This window comes from Anopheles nili, chromosome 2, assembly GCF_943737925.1.
Source record: "Anopheles nili chromosome 2, idAnoNiliSN_F5_01, whole genome shotgun sequence".
Classification (NCBI taxonomy): Eukaryota; Metazoa; Arthropoda; class Insecta; order Diptera; family Culicidae; genus Anopheles; species Anopheles nili.
Genome location: NC_071291.1, coordinates 24,663,620 through 24,683,857, shown reverse-complemented (window position 1 = coordinate 24,683,857; position 20,238 = coordinate 24,663,620). Strand labels below are relative to the sequence as shown.

General features: G+C 51.0%; 3 protein-coding genes across 3 annotated transcripts in view; 2 read left to right on the top strand and 1 right to left on the bottom strand.

The window, feature by feature from the left end:
• The window catches only part of LOC128720139 (uncharacterized), a 163,126-nt gene extending 148,855 nt beyond the window's left edge, over positions 1-14,271 (top strand). The window contains exons 5-8 of the mRNA XM_053813789.1: positions 5,561-5,652; positions 5,779-5,889; positions 13,142-13,411; positions 13,852-14,271. Coding sequence (XP_053669764.1) covers positions 5,561-5,652; positions 5,779-5,889; positions 13,142-13,411; positions 13,852-14,271 — 893 coding nt within the window. The remainder of the gene's footprint in view (positions 1-5,560; positions 5,653-5,778; positions 5,890-13,141; positions 13,412-13,851) is intronic.
• LOC128720553 (larval serum protein 2-like) lies at positions 1,485-3,675 on the bottom strand. The gene has a single exon (XM_053814227.1). It carries the CDS (start codon positions 3,673-3,675, stop codon positions 1,537-1,539), a length of 2,139 nt encoding a protein of 712 aa, XP_053670202.1. The 3' UTR covers positions 1,485-1,536.
• Positions 14,272-16,975: 2,704 nt separating the features above from the next.
• LOC128720485 (larval serum protein 2-like) lies at positions 16,976-19,401 on the top strand. The gene has a single exon (XM_053814155.1). It carries the CDS (start codon positions 17,029-17,031, stop codon positions 19,162-19,164), a length of 2,136 nt encoding a protein of 711 aa, XP_053670130.1. The 5' UTR covers positions 16,976-17,028; the 3' UTR covers positions 19,165-19,401.
• The last annotated feature ends 837 nt before the right edge of the window (positions 19,402-20,238 follow it).

Sequence of the window (20,238 nt, the reverse complement as noted above, 5' to 3'; positions counted from 1 at the left end):
CGCTCTCGACACCGGTCCTTCGAGACAGGCAGTTGAAAAAAGGAGACAACAAAATAAAAAGCAGGAAAAAAAAGTGTACATTCCACCATTCTACTTAGTTACACCTTCGCCTACGCCACACGCTCAGTTAGATCAGCGCTGCTGGCAAATAGCACAACAATCAAGGCCGGTTGCGATGGTGCTGGTGCCGTACCGTTCCTTGAAGTGTCCTGCGAAGCGAAGCATAATGGCGCGTAGTGCAAATGATTATGATACGATAATGACGGATAATTTGCTGCCAACCGGTAGCTCGAAGCCCAGCGGTGAACCGTCAGTCCAGAATAACTGCTTGACCTGCGGTTGCCCTGGGTCAGGAGAGCAAAAATGGCGATAAAAAGTTTCCGTTCGCGTTCGTGAGCTGACCTGCGGCGTTGTTATCGTGCTTTACATACGTACGACGAGGAAATCCGCTTGTTTCATCGCTTCGCTTGGCAGCTCGAATTTATGTAACCCTTCAAACGAAGGGAACGTATTTCAGCCGTCCTTGCGCACCTTGCCGTTCTCGTGGCGTTGTATTTCCGGGTGTTTTTTTTTTTTTTTGTTGCGCTTGCTACCGACCCTATCAGTGCTATTGGGACGCTGAGCGGCGCTTAACAAAACACAAGGAATATTATTGCAAAGTGAAACAACCCAATTTGAAACTAATTCGTTTTCCACGCCTATAAAGCACTGTTGTTGACTGTGTACTTTTCCGCTCTGTATTTTTTCCGCCCCAATGCAAAGGAAAACTTTCCCGCACAACTTCACCGTAGTGTTATGAATCGTTACGCATTTCCTTCGCTTGGGCAACACGATTTTACACCGTGCCGTGGATGCCGCTGACGATGATGCAAACTCAACCCCAACACACATACACAAACTGGGCGTTTCGGTTGATCGTGTGGTGCGCTCGGGAAATTGCACGTTTGCTCAAGCGAGCTGGGTAAATATGTAAAATTCAAGGCAACATTTTTACGCTCCCAACAGCCACGTGAACCACGACAGCACGCTCACGACGGACAACGCCGTGCCTGGGCCGTGAAGGGCTTTGGCATTACTTTTAATTGAAATTGTACAACTGCCACGCACGGGATGCCTGCATGACAGCGGGATAAGTTTGCTGAGCCGTTTGCAGAACTTACGCCACGAAAAGCGCTGGATGCGTTGGCGTTGGCTTGCGTGGGCCATTTTCAGTATGTCGCTCAACGCCCAGTGTACAACTTTACCCCCGAGGGCGATGTGCCCAACACAAACAGTGAACTGCCTTCTTCGACGGCCTGCAGGCTCCGGTTCAGCAGGAAAGCAAAGCAAACACGTGATCCTCGCAAGCTCCTTCAAGCAGTGCCGTGTATGTGTGGCTGCTCAGCGATAAAGTTGGTTCCAAACTGCAAACAATTCGGTTTCGGGCAGGTTTTTTTGTTCGGAAAATCAGCCAATCAGCGGCGCCCTGCTTCGCTTAACGAGTTGATCGATTTTATTTGTGTATTTGTAAGCAAACCAACAGAAGCAAAAGCCGCCCTAATGGACGGTGTTGATATCGGCCTCCTTCTTGTGGAAGATCATCGTGTCGAGGTAGTACATGTTCGGCGTAAACCAAACCTTCTCGTCGATGTGCCGATCGAACGGATATCCCAACGGCAGTGAGTCGATGTACCGGGCACCGGAACCAACGCCACAGTTCAGCGTGTAGTCGTATCCTTCATGCTGTGGTACAGCCGGAGCGTGATAAGGTGACACGATGAAGAACAGCTGGAACGGCATACCACCCTTTTTGCCCTTGGGCAGCATCAACCGCGACGGGAAGCCACAGTGCGCTTCGGTCATGTCAAGCGGGAACTGGCGCTCACCGTTGTACGCGTCCATAACCCACTTGTACAGCTCGAAGTAGGGTGTACGATCCTGCACGTACAACGGGAACTGCGTCGATTCGCGCACGATTATGTTTGGACCGACATTAAATTCCCACTCGAAAGTGTCCAGCAGCACGAAGTTCTCGCGGTTCTCGTTCACGCCGTACGTGTGACCGTACTGGTCGTACTTAGGACCGATGTACATGCGCACTATACCCTGAACGTCCTTCTCCGAATTGATGTGGTACTGTACAGTGAACGGCATGTGGTTTAGGCGCCACTGGCGTGCCTTGATAACGAAGTCCTCACCCTGGTAGTGTGCGATCTTGCCGAATTTCTTCATGTCACCGGCCTTCATTGTGGCCTCATCGAACACCTCCACGTCGACGGCGTTCGTGATGTCTGCGTCCGAGCGATCGAAGTACGTTACCAGTTTGTCCACCTCGACCGATTCGATCGTGATGTCACTGTAGGTCAGCTCTTCTTTGGTGTACGGTTTGAGGTGATCCTTGAACTCCCAGTACCACTGAATGATGCGCTTGTACAGCTGGTAGAACATGGGATCGCGTAGCGACGTCTCGTAGTGCTCGAGCACGCCCGGCAGTACCTTGTGATTTTCGAAGTGCTCAATCGAGCCACCGAGAAGGATGCGTGCGAACCATCCGACGTACTTGTAGAACCGCGCATTCACACTATCTGGATTGGCCTGGATGAGGTTGCCGAGGTACTCCACGGAGTCGGGTTTGGTGAGATCAACGTGGCGTCCATCCGGTAACACGATGTAGCCCAGATCGATCGCCTCGCGGATGCGATGTTCGTACTCGATGACTTCGTCGATGTCCTGGTAGTGTTCGGGCGTGTACACCTCGTAGTGGTTGTCACGCGACGGGAAGCTCACACCGTTATAGTAGTGCATGTTCGGGTAGTATCCGGTCTCGATCGGTTTGAACCACGAGAATTCGGGGATCGTTCCAAGATCGTTCGACAACCGCTCGAGGTAGTAGCGAGCCAGCAGCTGCTGGTGTTTGAACAGGTACAACTCACCTCGACGGTCCTTGTACAGCCCGTACTGCTGACCGCCCATCCAGAAGGGATAGTCCGCGTGGAAGTAGTAGTAGTACGTGTTTAGACCGATGTCTTCCGTGAAGTACGACACCTTCTGGTCGACGTTCGTGTGCACGTACCAGCCGGTGTAGTTCGTCGGGATGACGACGTTGTACACGCCGTCCACCTTTTTCACGCCACTGAATCCTTGCATCTTGTACTGGGCCGCCTTCTGCACGACCTCAGTGTTGAAGAAGTAATACGGGTAGATCTCGTACGGTGCCGGCAGCTCGAGTCCAGCCAGATCCTTACGGTGCAGTACGGCCACGGTCACGGCGTACACGAACATGCCCTCGTTCACGTGGAAGCGAGCCCACACAACCGACTTGTAGAACGTGTCCCAATCCTTGGCGTAGTAAAACACGTGGAACAGCGCGACAGCCTGCTCGCGGTGGTGATCATCAAACACGCTGAAGATCTCGTCGAACGGCAGCAGTCCGTGCTTGTACAGCGCCACAAACTCCTTCACGGCTTCCACATTACCGTACTGGTCGTAGTGCTGCTCGATGTCGTACTCCTTCGAAACCTGCCACAGCTCGTTGTGCACCTCGTGCTGATGCACGTGCTGGAACACTTCGAGCATTTGCTTCTGCTTCACCAGAAAGTCTTTGTCGGCGTAGGTTACCTTCTCCTCCGGTGCCATGACCATGCCTGCGGCGAGTGCCGCCAGGCCGAGCAGTGCTACCACGGTGATCTCCTTCATGGCGGCTGAACAAGTGATGCGATCGCGTGGTGTGAAGCTTTTTATACCACTCAAAAGGCACTGGCACCGAGTGATATCAGCTCAACCAAAACATGTGCGATAATCGGTGAAGGTGCCCGCGGTTCGCGGCAGTCAACACCGAATCAGGTGTTCCCGGTGACCTGGCCCTAGTGCTCAGCCGGAGGTAGTATCCGGCACGGGCTTTGATAAGGATGCGTTTGCCTGTGCCTCCACACACACACACACCACACTTGCAGTGTTTCATCCCGAAACGAAGCTCCGGAGCTGCTGGATGGCGATGTCGGTAGAAACTTTATGCTTTAGGAAAGTTTCCCCTAAATCAGGACGACCTCAGCATGCATGAGGTTGTGCCACATTTTCGATTGTTCACCGTGTGCGTTTAGTTTGGTTGCATATTTTATCGCACAATATCAGAGAAACTAAGTCTCGACACTTTATGGCCCGCGTGAATGGTTTGCCCGACTATTCGCAGGAACCATTATTCAATTTCAACCCATTGCGGGTAAGTCGGTCTCATGAGAAATGTGATCTCGGTGCAGCGCTCACAATGGCCGGAGCCCGAACTAGGGCTGGAGCCGATATTGATTTTCTTCAGCCCTTTACGCTTGTGAGATTTGCTGCCACCGCTGGTTGAATCATTCGAACGAGCAGCAAATGATAAATCTCACACCCAGCAGCCGAAGCCCAGGGCCGAGATTCTTCTAGCACGATGCGCATAAATTAGATGCAACACTCCCGGCCACCGGAACCACCGGTGGTGTGGCCATGCATAGGTTGTGTGCAACATATTGTGGGCTTCCGGCGTATGGGCTGTGGGAGCACAGAAAAGTAACAATACAATCACGCATAAAATCAATGAAAGAAGAAGACCCGTTTTGAGAAGGGATTTTCAATTCGAGGCACACTCACCGCATAGCTTCGCCGAAGGTGAAGACGGTGCTACGGAAAAGGATCAAGCAAACCAGCTCAACTCTGCAAGTTCAGAAGTTTCATCACCCGTAGAAACAATAACCGGCAGCAATCGTCATCAATGGGGGGTGTTTTTCTCCCACCCCACGTTCGTGGTTGTCTCCCGGGCTCGGTTGTCTGCTCGAAGGTAGTTAAATGCATCCCCGGCCCAGCAAGGATCAAGGAGGACTTGAGTTTCGTCCTTTGGGCCGGTTTATGAGTGCACCGTAGCTCCTGCGATGTCACTGTGATGCCAATGCCGTCGTCGGGTACGAGATGAGTTATGGCTCAAGACGATAAATGCCGTACGGTTTTCCATCGTTCCATGGGTGCATGTGCAAAGGGTGAGCATCCTGTCGGCAAGGGGTAGGAAACATCCGGAACCCGAATAACACCAGACGGTTGGCCAATCGTTCGCTGCAAGCAAATGCTAATCGACACACCTGGAAACTATCTCCAGTACGAGCTGAACCAGAAGTTATGGCGTCACACTCTCTCGCGCAGGGTAATTTCCGACTCAAACACGTCGGTCGGCTTTGAAGTTGACCCAAGCGAACGCTTTCCATTTCTCATGCACCGGCACCTTCTCGTGCTTTTGCGCTCGGGAAAACAGCCGCTCTTTGAAAAGTTGCACCGCCGCACAAAACCACCGCAAACGATTATCACCCCAAACTGGCTGGAACGTCTTCGCTGCATCTTTAACCGTAGCTGCAGAACGCGATAAGCAAAATTATACCCGCCGTTAGATGGCGCGCTTATCAATGGCTCCGGGTTTTATTTGCAAGCTGCGGTCCGAGCCACATCGGAGACGAGAGTTCAATGACTCCGCGAATGCACCGCCCTCGGTGGCTGTTCTAATCATGCTGATTGTTTCTTTCCTTTCTCTTTCTTCGTTCGGTTTCACTTCACCCGACAGTTTGCAGCTTGAAAGACCTAAAAATATTCGTCCCAGAAGCGGTCATCGTGGGCAACGCGGCAACGTTATCATGTCAATTCGAGCTGGAAAAGGTGAGTCAGATTATCGACACCGCTAGAGGTCGGAGCCGGGCGACGAGCTGAACTTGCGAGCGCGGTATTAATCAGTACACCTTGGGGTCTCGCGATACTCACCGGGCACTGTTTTTTCACTTCCAGGCAACACTCTACTCCGTGCGATGGTACTTCGAGGGTGAAGAGTTCTACCGCTACGTTCCGAAGGAAGCGCCGCCGGCTCGCACATTTCCCGTCTCTGGCATAACGGTGGATGTAAGTAGATCGGCTAGGCCGTGGAAGCAATTAACGCACACACACACAAGCGCTCGGCTTTTCAGACGCGCGTTTTCCCAAAGCCTCATTCGCGCCAGCGTCTCGTCAAATTAACGTAATCCTTCCTCGCTGTTGACTTCCAGGTGTTGGCAGGGCGTGAAGTGATCTAAATCCGGTTGCGAGCAATAATGCCCGAATAATGGGACTCCATTCTCGGTATGCCAGCGCTGCCGCTTTTCCGGCTCCTTCTTCTTTTTTTTCTTGTTCACTCTCGTAAGCGGCTTTCGCGCCCGGGCAGCCCACGAATCGCAGCAGGCGAGGCTTTGCGCTTTTGTTTGCGCGCGGCTTACATTTGCCGATTTGGCCCGAGCGAGCCGTGCGTTACAGGTGTCGCACGTGGTCGTAATTAAAATAAAATCGCATCATCAATAACTGGTGAAAGTTGGCCGAAGCCGTGCGTGTCTTCCGGGCGTGTTGCCGGGATTGAGGAAGATGTATTGCTTCCGCTTGGAATGGGAGTGTTTGCAACTTTCGGGCTGAATTCCGAGCTGGTTTAGCACCGCACAATAATGGACTCCGAGGCCCACACACACACACTTTCGCGTGGTGAAATTAACGCCAAACCATCGTGGAAAAACGCACCCACTCGAAGTTCCGGATATCAACAGCCCTGTCCAGGTGGGTGGGATTATTGTCACTCGTTCGGTTTTTCCTCGTCCACGCGCTCGTTTTCCACGCGTTTGACGGGTGATTGCGTGGGCCCTGTTTGATAGCTCTCTTTCGGAATCCGGATCTGGGTAGTGAGAGCGATTGTGGCGTCCCTTTTACAACGACGCAATCAATGTTGAGTGGTGTAGTAGAGTAGTTATTTTCTTTTTTTTACTGTAGCTCGCCCTTGTTCTCGTGTGCACATAAAAAAAAAGGAAAAGCTGCCACTCACACGCACACACGTGGTGGTGGTGGTGGGAAAATTTACGACCGTTGCAAGTAATTCCCGGCCTGAGGGCCCAGTGCGGGGTGCTGTCGATTGGAAATTTTCCAACCGAACAAGAATGCCACTTCACCTGGGGCACATAATTTTCTTTGATTTCCGCCCGGTCCCTGCCCCTTCCCGCTGGCCTCTCTAGCTTCCCTCGAGCGATCGAAACTTGCTCGTTCGCGAAACGGCGGACCACCAAATTGGGGTCCCATTTTCCGGCGGTGGCGTGGGTTTGTGCGGCTTGCTGCTTTAGAGCAGCGGTTCTTCCGTTCCGTGGTCGCTCGAGATGGCTCACGGGGGCTAGCGGAAGGGTGGGGGGTGCTTTTTCCACTTGATTCGATGAAACATCTGCGATCTCGTGTGAGGTTTCGTGTGGTTACCGCAAAACGCACGGAGCCAAACCGGCGGCTTCAAACGACGCCCTTGCGTGCCGACGTCGCATGTTTCCAATCTTATTTAACCCGGGGCTTGCTGCAGGCAAAGATTCCGCACCGTGCACCCGTTTGCAACCCTCTCCCGATGTTCGGCCACGACCCGGATGCTGGTCCCGGAATCCCGGCAAGTGTCATGGAAATGAAAACATATGCCACTGCCGCCACGCGGCAGTTGTCGCTTGCTGCGAGCACAATGTTTGACGAAAGTTGTTTGACATATTTCCCGGAAATTCTTTTGGCGAGCTTCAAACACATTCCCCAGCATATCGGTGCTTCGGTGGGCCGGAAGCCTTGCCACTCGCTCCCAAAAACGCAGGAAGTGATAAGCACCCACAGATTGGGTGAGTTTTGGAATCGTGCGAAATGAAAACGCTCGAGCGGAAAGTAGCGCACGCGTGTCGAACTCGGTACCGTCGATAGGTGCCGTTTGGTCGAGCATTGTGTGAGCCTGCCAATCGAGAAACTGTCGCTGTTGGTTGGTTGGTTACACGTCAGTTAAAATTTGACTGGTTTATGATCGAAATCGGTGCGAAATTGCTTTACGTCAGGCGCAGGTGAGGTGAATAGAAATCAGCGTCGCCACATATCAAAGGAGGCGTCTTTTGATGTTTCAATGGCGGGGTGTGATCGAAGAAAAAAAAAATACACACACTCGCGCTCAACAAATGTAGCACTATTTATCGACACATTTCGCGTTACACAGCGCCACCTTTGGTGATGTTTGAAATTCCGCCGCGTATCCTTATGCTTGAGCTGTCAACATGCAGTCTGATGTGCAGCATGTTGAAGTTCCAGCACACATAGTAACCTTGGTTGCTAGCGGTTGTTTAAGTTGCTTGAACATCCGCAAACGTGGCACCCGTTTAATTGTCGTCTCTATCAAACGACAACCGGGCAGATCGGTGCTGGATAGGGTTTGCTGTCATTCTTCAATTAACAAACACCTCAGTCATAGCACGGCATTCAATGGGCAAACGAAGGGTTTGCCAGAACGTCAGTGGCAGTGTTGAGTGTTGGTGAGAGAAATTACTCACCACTTACCGGGCATCCTTTACGACGCGCTTACACCATGCACCCACCAAAATCCTGGCACCTGCAAAACCTGAAACGAGTGTCGTCTTCATGGCAACCATTATCCTCGACCGGGTCGGTTTGATGATACCGAACCAGCACTGCTCATATGTTTGCGGCGGTTGTCGTATGTCGACAGCGCGTGTGAGGACTGCGGTTTGCTGGACCGAACCGGGTTGAGGACGGTTTGCAGCTGGTTACCACCGTAACCGTTGTCTCGCTTTATGGTAAAAAGTAATCAACGGGCAATACTGGAAGCAGCCGCAGCTTTATTGTTTTACACGCAGGAACGCCCGCCCGGCTACACGTTGGAAGGAGTCCTCGCATTAGCTCGCTGTTGCCGCCATTGGGTTTACGGGTGCTTTAAGATTTACTCATCTTTAAGGCACCCTTGGTGGTGCAAATCAGCGTAAAGTGCCTTGAAGCGGTTTGGGACAGGCAGCCATGTACGCTGGGGCCGGGTGAATAGCACCATATCCAGCAGGTGCAGGCTGGAATGCTGCGTACGAGCGAACGTGATGTCGCAGGACCTCGAAAGCAAAACGATCGTTCGCTCGGTTCTGTGTAAATTACGCCGTTTCGGTGGTTTGGTTATTAAAACAAGCTCGGTGGTAGTTGATGAGCGCTAGCTGGTACAAATTAACATGAGCTTGAAAGCCAATCAAAGCGTCGTTTCGACGGCAGCACAGCAGACATCCCATTTGAACCAGCTGGAACTGTGGTGAATTAATTTTACTCTCGCTCGAAGTACGAAGAACGTCGCCCTGTGTGGCAGTCAGAGGCAGCCAGAATATTAAAAAAAAACCAGTGACATCTCCGCGGCCGTGTTATTCATTCGCCAAAATGCCATTCCTGTTTATAAAAGCGCTTGGATTGGAGCTTGACATACCGCAGCGAAAGCATACAGCGATGAAAATGAGCCTTTGCAGACTGATTTAGCCGCGTCGCGGAGCTTTTACTCGATTCATCTCATGCTAAAATGTGTGATCGTAAAATGCGACGCTGGCGCTAAATTGAAACGAATTTAAACGTACCTGTAACGAGCTGAGCAGTGAAATTGCATAAAATGACACGCGGATTAATGGAGGGGCTTCGTCAACAGGATCTCTTCAGCAATCTGCATACAACCAGCAAGCCTGTCCGTACGTTGGAGCCGTAAATCAAAGCCAAAAAAAAACGAACACCTTCTCAAAACTGCCCCAAAACGCAACCGACCGTGCTGCTCTCGCAGGACCGAACTCGCTTCCAGCGAACCCGCGAGCCACGGACTCAATCAGGATGAAAGACAAAAGGGCGCAGAAAATGAAATACCTTCCACCGTCCGGAAACACCCGCCGGCCACCAGAAGACGTGTCATTTAGTCGAAGGTGAGTGCGTCCGTTCGCTCACCAAAAACCACTTCCCAAAAAACCGGTTCCGGCACCCTTCAGCTCGAGTCGAGTGGCCGGTTGGCCGAAGTACGAAGTAATTGCTTTTCACTATCGTAAAATGGCCGCACGGTGGGTGGGTGACAAAAGAAAGAAGAAAGAATGACACAAAAAAAAAAGACACGCAAAGGAAAATAAACGGATCGGGCTCCCGGATCGGGCCAGCGGCTGTTCATTCACCTTCACTTCGGTCACCATTGTTTCAGTACATGTGCTTCACCGGGCGCGAGTGAGCTAATCCCGGGCACCGGGCGCTGGTGGTGCCATCTGGCGGTGACTATATTGCTAACGCTGACGACCTTTCACGGGAGCGGAGAATGCGCGTGGAACCGGCGGATCAGGACGCTGGAATTATTACATACTTTAGTACTTTGCTGCCCGAGGCCTCGGGGTCCTAAGCGAGTGGCCTCGCGTGACACTCAACCTGACTGATGCTCAGCCCCCTGGGAGAGGGTTTATCTATTCACAGCCCAACCATTCGCCGGCCTGAGGATGCCTCGGAGGCTTAGGGCACACACACGATGGTCGGGAGAGTAGTTCTTTTGTGTCGCGCTTCGATGCCAAGCCTCGACAGCCGAGCGAGGATGGTGAAAAATCCAGCCAGATAGGTGGCCGGATAAAAAGCGCTTCGACACTGTATTGTACTCATCGAGTGCCATTTGTCTGTTATGGAAGAAAAATGGAGACCCATTCGAGGCTCGGTCAGGCCACAGAGGGTTAGACGGTCGTGCGCTGTTTCGGGGCCAGAGAGCCATGGTTGAATAAAACAAAGTGCTTTTTAATTAACATCCGTCAAATGAACGGTGCTCGGGTCTCGTCGAAGAGGCGGCCATTTTACATGCAAAACCCGTGCGTTCAGTTCGGTCAAAAAGGGTGCGTTTGCGTGCTATCGACGCTGTATCACCTACTGCCGTGCGGTGCTTTATTGGAAACGATAATGGAAGTTCGTTCAAATCGGTCAATGACATTATTTTTAGTTCTCGCACACCGGCAATGACCATGTGGTGCAGTGGGTTTTCTTCGATGGAGGCGCCTGGTCTTTGACGATTAGTAAATCACGCAAAATCTGGCCGTGTCCGCAGATCGTCAGAATAATTGAATGAACTTAATATTGAGCTTTCTTAGTTAATCTTTTACACAACAATACCCACAACTCCCGACCATCATGATTGTTTTGCTTCGGTGGAATAAATTGCAAAAACAAAAATCAAAACGCCCATTACTCCGGCTGCTCATGCAACCTGAAAGCACGCCAACCGGAGCGCCATTTCTCAGCATCGTGCGGTGGAATGAGTCTACTTTAAAACTTTCTACCAACCGCACGGGGACCGAACTGACGTCGGTTGTAATATGTACAGCGATGAGTACCCCCTGCCATCTGTAGCCGGTCCTTCTCAAGGACCAAGGCAGAAACGTCGGCACGGCACGAAAACAACCCGATCCTTGCCGCTGCGAGGTAGGGATGATCCAATCTGACATGAAACTAACCGAATCGCGCCCTCCTCGGTGGAAAAGAAGCCTAGCTCTCGGCCTTACGATTGCTTCCGGCGAATGCTTCAAACCGCGCCTTCTCGCTTATCGCACCGGAGTGGAAGTAATTACGCCTAACTGCTGCAGAATTCATAAACATAATGAGGGAAATTATTTTCATCTTTCGTTATCAGACCACCCACCGCTTCCGGGCATGGGGGCGAGAAGTTTCCTCACCGCATTGGCACCTTTTGTCCGCCGGAAAGGGCAACCTGCCGCACGATGGATTCCCATCGCAAGATCTGCGTTCTGAATCCGTCTTTCGCGATAACGACCAGAACGGTGGGAAAATCGGCCTTCCAATCTGAACGACGCACCCAGCTAGGCAGACGTACAACAGGTTCCGGATGCTCCGAGAAAACCTCACGCTACGGCCCATGAAGCTAACATTGTGCGAAGGATTATTAAAATCCTTTATTCTTCCGATTGACCCTCGCCCTCACGCCAGGAGCTCGCCGCAGGCCAGCGCCATTGTCGATCTTGGTTCCGGTCATAAAACAGCTGCGCGATAATTGAGATCCTAATTTTCCAAAGTTCCCCCCCCTTTTCGCCGGGCCACCATCGGCATCCGCGGTAAGGATCCATTCAGGATGCTTTCGAGCACTGGCCACGGGTTCCTCCACTACTCATCGGTTAACTATCATGTTATAAAACGATTCCACCTCCACGAGGACCGCATGCGGCGTGGGGCGTTTTTTTTCCCTTGGTCCCACTTGGTTCATTCACAGCACTCCCTATTTGCTACCCTATCTTCGGTTCGTTTCGTTTTTTTTCTCAAGTTCTTTTGCTTCTCTCTCGCTCTCTCTCACTCACTCTCTCTCTCTCTCTCGCTTTTGCTCTTCCACTTAGTGCCTTTTTTTTTGCACCAGAGAGCCACTCTTGCGATCGGCAAGGATTGTTTGGTGTTGCATTTCGCACCCGATAGCATGGATAGCATGGAGAATGAATAGCCGTTGCGAAAGGGCCAACCGAAGAGTGGCCAAATGGAGAGGGTGTGCTGTTACCCTCCGTGTGGCCCTTACCCAAACCCCTCTCTCAGCATCTCTTCCACCGAGCAGCGATAATTAGTCGACTCGAGCACTTTTAGCGCCTGAGCTGCTGCTTGGCCCGTGGGCGTTCGGTGGATTGGCACCCGGTTGTACCTTACGACGCGAAGCCCGCTGCTGTTGGGCGGATAGTAATATCACCCACTCACCCTCTGCAACTCTACCTACCTTACACCTCCCCGTCAGCATCGTAAAGCAGCATGATAATTAAAGATAAAAACGGCGGAAATGAGTGTAAAAAAGTTGAATTGCTTCCGAAGCCGCTGCGCTGATGCGCCGGGCTAGTGTTGGTGCTCGGCTGCGGTTGGTGTGTAGTGCCACGGTGTTGGAAGTTTTCGCACGGTTATTGTGAGAAGCTCGGGTGGCTCCGGGTACTGCCCGCTGGTGAACTGTAGTTTGATGAAAGTTGATGAACACTCCATGGTGCCATGGTGGATGGTGTCGCGCGGGGACGGTAATTTGGTAAAAGTTGGTCAAAAATTGCTGCCACCAAAACAGCACCAGGACATGGAGGTGGATAAAGCCCGGAAAAGTTGTGGTGTTTTCTGTCCACCGCGCTTGTTTTCTTTCCAGATTTGGTGGCTTTTGGGGCTCTCAACGTTTCTCTTGGGAGGAACACCAAACGAAACATCTGTAGCTGGTGCTGATGATAAAATACTCAGCCCCTTCAAAAATACTCACCCGTTTTAAAAATACTCACCCCTAAATGTCCGCTAAAGCCCACGAACACCACAAATTGATCACTCAATCTTATGCGCGTTCCAGGGTACGCAATCGGATGCCACCTCGGTCACGCTGCGTGGAGTCACCCGCGATCTAACCGGCCAGTTCCAGTGTGAGGTGTCCGAGGACGCGCCACTGTTCCACACCGACATCCGGCAGGCTCGCATGCAAGTCGTTGAGCTGCCAAAGGACGACCCGTTCATGAAGCTGGAGCGAACGCACATCACCACGCTGGACCACTTCCGGGCCGAGTGCACCGTGGGGACTTCCTTCCCGGCGGCCAACATTACGTGGTACATCAACACAAAGCGGGTAAGTTGCAAATGCCACCGGAAGGACACAATCATTGTGTGGCGCTGGTGCTGGGGCCCATAAATTGCCGTCCGAACCATGTCCCCAAATCGGGGGCGAATTCGCCCGGGATGCGAGTGAGATATGACCGCGGTTGTTTCGAAATCGAGTCCTTTCGATCGGTCGAACCGGCAGGTGTGGGTTGACCGCGAGCGAAAATACACCGTGGAAAAGGACTCCACAGGACGAATGGCAACACATGCCTGCCGGACGATCCGAAGGGTGCTTTTTTATCGAGACGTGCGGACATAAACCGCCCCCTCCGGCTTATTGAAGCTGGGGAACTTGTTTTGTTTAGCTAGCAGTAACGAATATCTCTTTGTTTCTTGTGTCTGTGTGTGTGTCTGTGTGCTTTGTCCTGTTTTTCGCTCTCTCTCTCGCTCTCTCACTCTCTCTGCCAGATCCATCGATCACCGTATCAGCGCATCACGTACCGTTCGTACGAAGGCACGGCCACCTTCTCGGCACTCGAGATGTTCCCGCACAGCCAGGTACTGCAGGACATCTACCAGACCATGCCACCGTTCCACACGAGCCTCACCGTCATGTGTGAGGTTTCGATCCTGCACATCTACACCAAGAGCGCCCAGCAGCGGATCCTGGTGAGCGATCTCGTGACGACCATCTCACCGAACCTGCTCGGGCTGGATGGGTCGAACAATCGGCGGAAAAACAACGGCGATCCGGATAACTCACCCCTAACCGGTCGGGCTGGCCAGTCGGTGTTCCTGCGCGGTTCCGCCAACCTACCACCACTGGTTGTTCTACTGCTCGTGCTGCATCGGATCGGTGGGCACGTGGACCGTCTGCCCGGGTTGTGATTGGCCTTCGGGCAGATGTTGTAAATAAAATGCACTTCCCATCCCGCGGAAGCATCGCTCCTTTCAGGAGTACTCGAAAGGCGGCGAGCATAGGGAGATAACATACACACATACAGACATACACACACGCACATGCACACATACACACCCGATACAAAGCTAACGTAAAGGAACTACAAACAGTAAGCATGATCTTGATACTCAGTGTACCAGTCGGAAAGAGAGAAAGAGAGTCGAAATGTTGTCGAGTCGGCAGAAGGTCCCATAGATCCATAGAAGGTTGCATTTTATGTTGGCTTCCAGTGGCGTGGCCCTTCGGTGATGCGTAGGTGGATCCACAAGCAAGACAGCATGGGCCGCATGCAAACGCATGCCTGTGTGGCCGTGCGCGATAAGAAACAATAATGGACGGCACCACGGGCTATCTCTCGATATACGCGCGCGGTTCCCCAGGCGCACGGAAGGGACATTCAATAGTTGTATGTGTAAATTGTATAATTGTATTTGAGCTTTCTACTCAAAATCCCTTCCTCCCGGGCATGGCCGGCATGGGTCGGATAAAAATGGAAACAATCGTGCACATTAGCGAGCACGTCGCTGCGAACAGTCAACATCTCGCTCCAAAGCACTGCTCGTGCAGAGATCTCACTGCTTCTAGCATTGACGTGGGTGAAACGCGCAAATCCATCGCTTTTCCGACGAGCTGCTAACATAACCCTTTGGCTTTACCAAACGTATTAGTCCTTTCCCTGTTCCGAATTCGAATTGTATATGGGGTAGTTTTGTAACGCTGATTGTACATGTAAAAATTGCACTTTCTATCACTCAAGAAACCAAGTGTTGTGGGATAGCCAACGCTCAGCACTACGCCACACGCGGCTCGGGGCAGGAACCGGAAAGCTTTCCGGTGCAGCGTGAAGAAGATGCCGGCGAACGGCTGGGCAGTCTTGTTTCTCTCGTAGCGAACCCGGCAAAGGGCCGATTTAATTTGCGCGCTGCGGACAAGAGCCAAACTAAGCTGGTGGTAAGCCAAACACAGGGAGTTTAGGGCGTAGCATGTAGTGACAGAGCGCCATAGAATAGGCTGCCGAGGGCAAAGGGTGCGCCCACCGGCAGAGTCGTAGAGGGAGCGCTCTTTCTTGTAAGTAACTGGATCTTGTTAGCCGAAGCGCGTAGACAAAAATGTAAGTATTATTATCTGTTACCTAACATGAATGTACTGGAAATAATCAAATGCAAACTAACGACAACCTACGTGCCCCGTGGTGGGGGGGGGGCAAATAAACAAACGGAGGGCCGGTTGCAGAATCCCAACTCACGTTAACTAGACTGTTACGCATGCTGTATTGATTGTTTTTCCTTTCCGCGAACGTCCGGGCAAGCGTGCGATCTTAAGCATGTGCAGGTGGAGGTTCCGTTCAGGTGCGTTTATACGAAGCAAAACATTTCACCATTCCATACAAGCGCGGTTGACATTCACCGTCAATTGAGGATCGTTTAAGATCGATCAGTTCGCCCGAGCGTAGGAGTAGGTATGATAGAGTTCTTGGGATGCGTGTGCATAGCCAGTTGAAGTGGAAAAACTAAGGAAAACAGATAGGAAAACAGCTGCACTCACCGTAGTGCGACGAACACGCTAGTATAGGACATTGAAATCAATCGCTTCTCAAAGTAACAATAGTGCGGCGATGGCCACTAAAGGCGAGGAACGGTATGGATAAAATTAATACAATACGATAACAAAAAACTACCCCACAAAGAAAGAGAAGAAGAGAAAGTGAAAGAGAAAGAAAGAGAGAGCGAGAGAGAGAGAGAGAGAGAGAGAGAGAGAGCAAAAGAAAGCAAGTGTACGAGAGAATTTGGTGACTATAGAAATAGACAAAACAAAAATGAAAAGAAATATATAGCTGACAAAATAGAGCAGCCGAACAGAAGCGCCGCAATAAAATACAAAGTATTTCGAAACCACACAGCTTTGAACCAGTCAACAATATCTGAAAACAAGGGACAGTTGAAAATCAAACGGCGAAAGCAGTTACCGAAATAAGGATAAAAAAGTGACAACAAACATTTTTTGGTATGGTATGCCATCTCTCGCGGTTCAGTAGGTACAGCAACAACAAGAATCTGGCCGTTTTCATCAAAACAAGCCACAATAAATTGCAAATCTGGTACGCAGTACCGAGCGATGGGTTCAATAAAAATGAGTGCATGAACAGCAACAAAGGTTATGAGAATAAATATTATTATTAATAAAATAAACCATTCCATCGTGTGATGTTTTCCTATATCCGAAACGTGACACAAATTCAGGTGAGTAACGTTCCGATATGCTCCATCGCTTTGCTGCAAAGTGTAGCGTGCCATCGATTTTCGGCAACACCACGGTAAACCAGTTCGCAATCAGCATTACCAACTTCAAGGTCGAGAGCGATCGTTCGCGAATGTGACCCCCGTAACGGAGGCCTTCTTATCATCAGAATGCACCAAACCGCACCAAATGCATGATTAACAGCACCTGTAGCATAAACCTATCGGAGGCGAAAACAAAGCAGCAATGAACGTTCTGCCTAAGTGCAATCGGCGTTGATAGCGAACGTTTGCGCGTGATCGTTGCTAACCAAAAACCTGCCGGAATGCGATGAATCGAACGTGCTATAAAAGCAGACCCAGGCGCGATCTGCGGACAGTCAGTCCGAACGAAACTGTGCACGCGGGGCTGTGTGCAGCCGACTTGAAGCGACAATACCGTACACGATGCGATCGTTCCTAGCGATCAGCGTGGTATGCCTGCTGGCTTGTGTGGCCAGCGGCTACTACATGACGAAGGAGGTCAAGTACGCTGACAAGCCGTTCCTGGAGAAGCAGAAGGCCATACTGGAGATTTTCCAGCACATCCACCAACCGGAGTTGCACACGCATGTGTGGGATGAGCAGAAGACGTTCGATCTCGGATCGTACAAGGAGCACTTCACGAAGCCTCAGGTCGTGGAGGAGTTCCTGCGCTTTTACCAGTACGGTATGCTGCCGATGGAGGAGATCTTCTCGCTGTACAACGAGCATCACCGTGAGCAGGCTGTCGCGCTGTTCCACCTGTTCTACTACGCCAAGGACTGGGACACGTTCTACAAGACGATGGTTTGGGCACGGTTCCACGTGAACGAGGGCATGTTTGTGTACGCCGTGACTGTGGCCGTGTTGCACCGTCAGGACATGAAGGGTATCGTGCTGCCAGCGCCGTACGAGATCTATCCGTTCTACTTCTTTAACGACGTCGTCATCAGCAAAGCGCAACGGTACAAGATGCAAGGGTTCTACCGCATGAAGAAGACGGACGGTGTGTACAGTGCGTACATTCCGAGCAACTATACCGGTTACTACGTGCACAGCAACCCGGAGCAGCGCGTCAGCTACTTCATGGAGGACATTGGGCTGAACTCGTACTACTACTACTTTAACGCGGACTACCCGAGCTGGATGGGTGGTGAGGAGTTCGGTCTGTACAAGGACCGTCGCGGTGAGTTCTACCTTTACCAACACCAGCAGTTCCTGGCCCGCTACTATCTCGAGCGCTTGTCGAACGATCTTGGTACGATCCCGACCTTCTCGTGGTATGAACCGATCACCACCGGATACTACCCGTACCTGCGGTACTACAACGGTGTTCCATTCCCGGCCCGCGAGAACTACCACAACGGTTACACTGAGAAGCACGAGGTAGTGCAGGAGATCACCGACTACGAGCGTCGCATCATGGAGGCGATCGACTATGGCTTCATCATCCTACCCGACGGCACGTACGTCAACATCACGACCCCTGCTGGCGTGGAGTACCTGGGCAACCTGATTCAATCGAACGGTGACAGCGTGAACACGCGCTTCTACGGCTACCTCGAGAAGGTGGCCAAGTTCTTCCTGGGTGGGTCGTTCGAGATGTTCAACGAGTTCCGTGCGGTACCGAGCGTGCTCGAGAAGTACGAGACCGCGATGCGTGATCCGGTGTTCTACCAGTTCTTCAAGCGCGTGATCGGATTCTACTACCGCTACCTGGACACGCTGCCGAGCTACAAGTACGACGAGGTCAACTTCGCTGGGGTGAAGCTCGAGAGGATCGAGATGGACAAGCTGGTGACGTACTTCGATAACTTCGACGCGGACATCACGAACGCCGTCGATGTGGAGGTGTTCGACGACAGCTCGATGAAGGCTGGCGAGATGAAGAAGTTCGGCAAGATGGCGCACTACCAGGGCGAGGATTTCGTGCTGTATTCGCGCATGCCCCGTCTGAACCATCTGCCGTTCTCGTTCAAGCTGAACTTGGTCTCGGACAAACCGCAGAAGGCCGTCGTTTTGGTGTTCCTCGGCCCGAAGTACGACCAGTACGGTAACGCGTATAGCGTGAACGCGAACCGCGAGAACTTCTTCCAGCTCGATCATTTCCTGGTCGATCTGGTGGCGGGACCGAACGCGATCACTCGCAACTCGCAGGACTTCAGCTGGTTCGTGAAGGACCGCACGACGTACTTCGAGCTGTACAAGCAGGTGATGCAGGCGTTCAACGGAGACTACAAGTTCCCGCTCGACATGTCCGAGGCTCACTGTGGCTTCCCGGCTCGTCTGATGCTGCCCAAGGGCAAAAAGGGTGGCATGCCATTCCAGTTCTTCTTCATGGTCACGCCTTACCACGCGCCTAAGGTAGAGCGCTTCACGGGCTACGATAGCACTGTGTCCTGCGGAGTCGGATCCGGAGCACGATACGTGGACTCGCTGCCGTTCGGATATCCGTTTAACCGCAAGATCGATGAGGCTGCATGGTTCACGCCGAACATGGCTTACTACGAGGCCATGATCTACCACAAGAGTGAGACCGAAGTGAACTCGGTCGTTGTCTAGAAAGTGATTTGAGATTGAAGGTGGCTTACGGCGAACATACATGAATATATACATTCTTGTAACAAAAAAAAACAAAATTGCCTTATGTTACTAAAATAAGTCGTACTAATTGCACCAAGAGTATGGTTTCAAGCTATGAAGATCGGAGCTTTAATTTGGTTAAAATACAAGAAGTAATGTTCCAGTAATGTTCCAGCTTGAATTTGGGAGGAGAGAAACATCGCACTTGTGACATGAATCGTGGGGCATACGATGCTTTGTTACACAAACTGAGTTCATACCAATTCAATCTGGATAGCTAATTTATTCACTTTAATGAAGAATCGTATTTCAAATATTTTTTACTTTGCCGTTTTAAGATTGAAACAAGGTTCTCGGATGCTTCTAGATCACTCGCGGTATGCCGTGCCATGAAGTAATTGTTACAAATATTCATAAAATCCGACCAGGTAAAAATAATACGGAAGCCGTATCAATCCAGGTATAATCAGTTTGAACAATGAGTTTTCTTTTGTCAAAACTAAGCCACATTTACGCCTCTATACCAGCCGAATTTGGAGGTGAAATCCCAAAACGTGGGAACAATCAAGTATTAATTTCCTATTTCTAGTGGAAAAAACTAATTTCCACAATCGCTCAGGCATGTGAAAATGATTCTCGAGAGGCTTTTGTCTTCGATTTGACCATCGTTCCAAGCTCCTTTTCAAGCCGCATTTCTATTCTTGCTTTATCTTGTTTTTGGACGTGGCCAGACCGTTCATCACGCAAACTAGTAACTAGCTAGAAATAATGATAAATCGAAATATTTGATGGAGCACGACAAATTTTTAGCTGCGGGGATGATTAAAGACGTTATTTTGAGCAGATCTTCGAAAATAGGGTTCGTTTTAACATTTCACTACATAAAAACTATTATCAACGCTATAAAAAATACTGTTTTCGACTTAAATTCCTCAAACCTTAACTGAAAAAGGAATTGAAGAAGGATCCCCGAAGGAGCACTAGACTAATTGGATTATTGCTTTCGGTAGGATATCAGGATAAAATAGGTCAAACAATAATCGAACTCCAATT

Excerpts from the sequence above, each read along its gene's own strand:
- LOC128720553 (XM_053814227.1), bottom strand. The coding sequence starts at position 3,675 with ATGAAGGAGATCACCGTGGTAGCACTGCTCGGCCTGGCGGCACTCGCC.
- LOC128720485 (XM_053814155.1), top strand. The coding sequence starts at position 17,029 with ATGCGATCGTTCCTAGCGATCAGCGTGGTATGCCTGCTGGCTTGTGTG.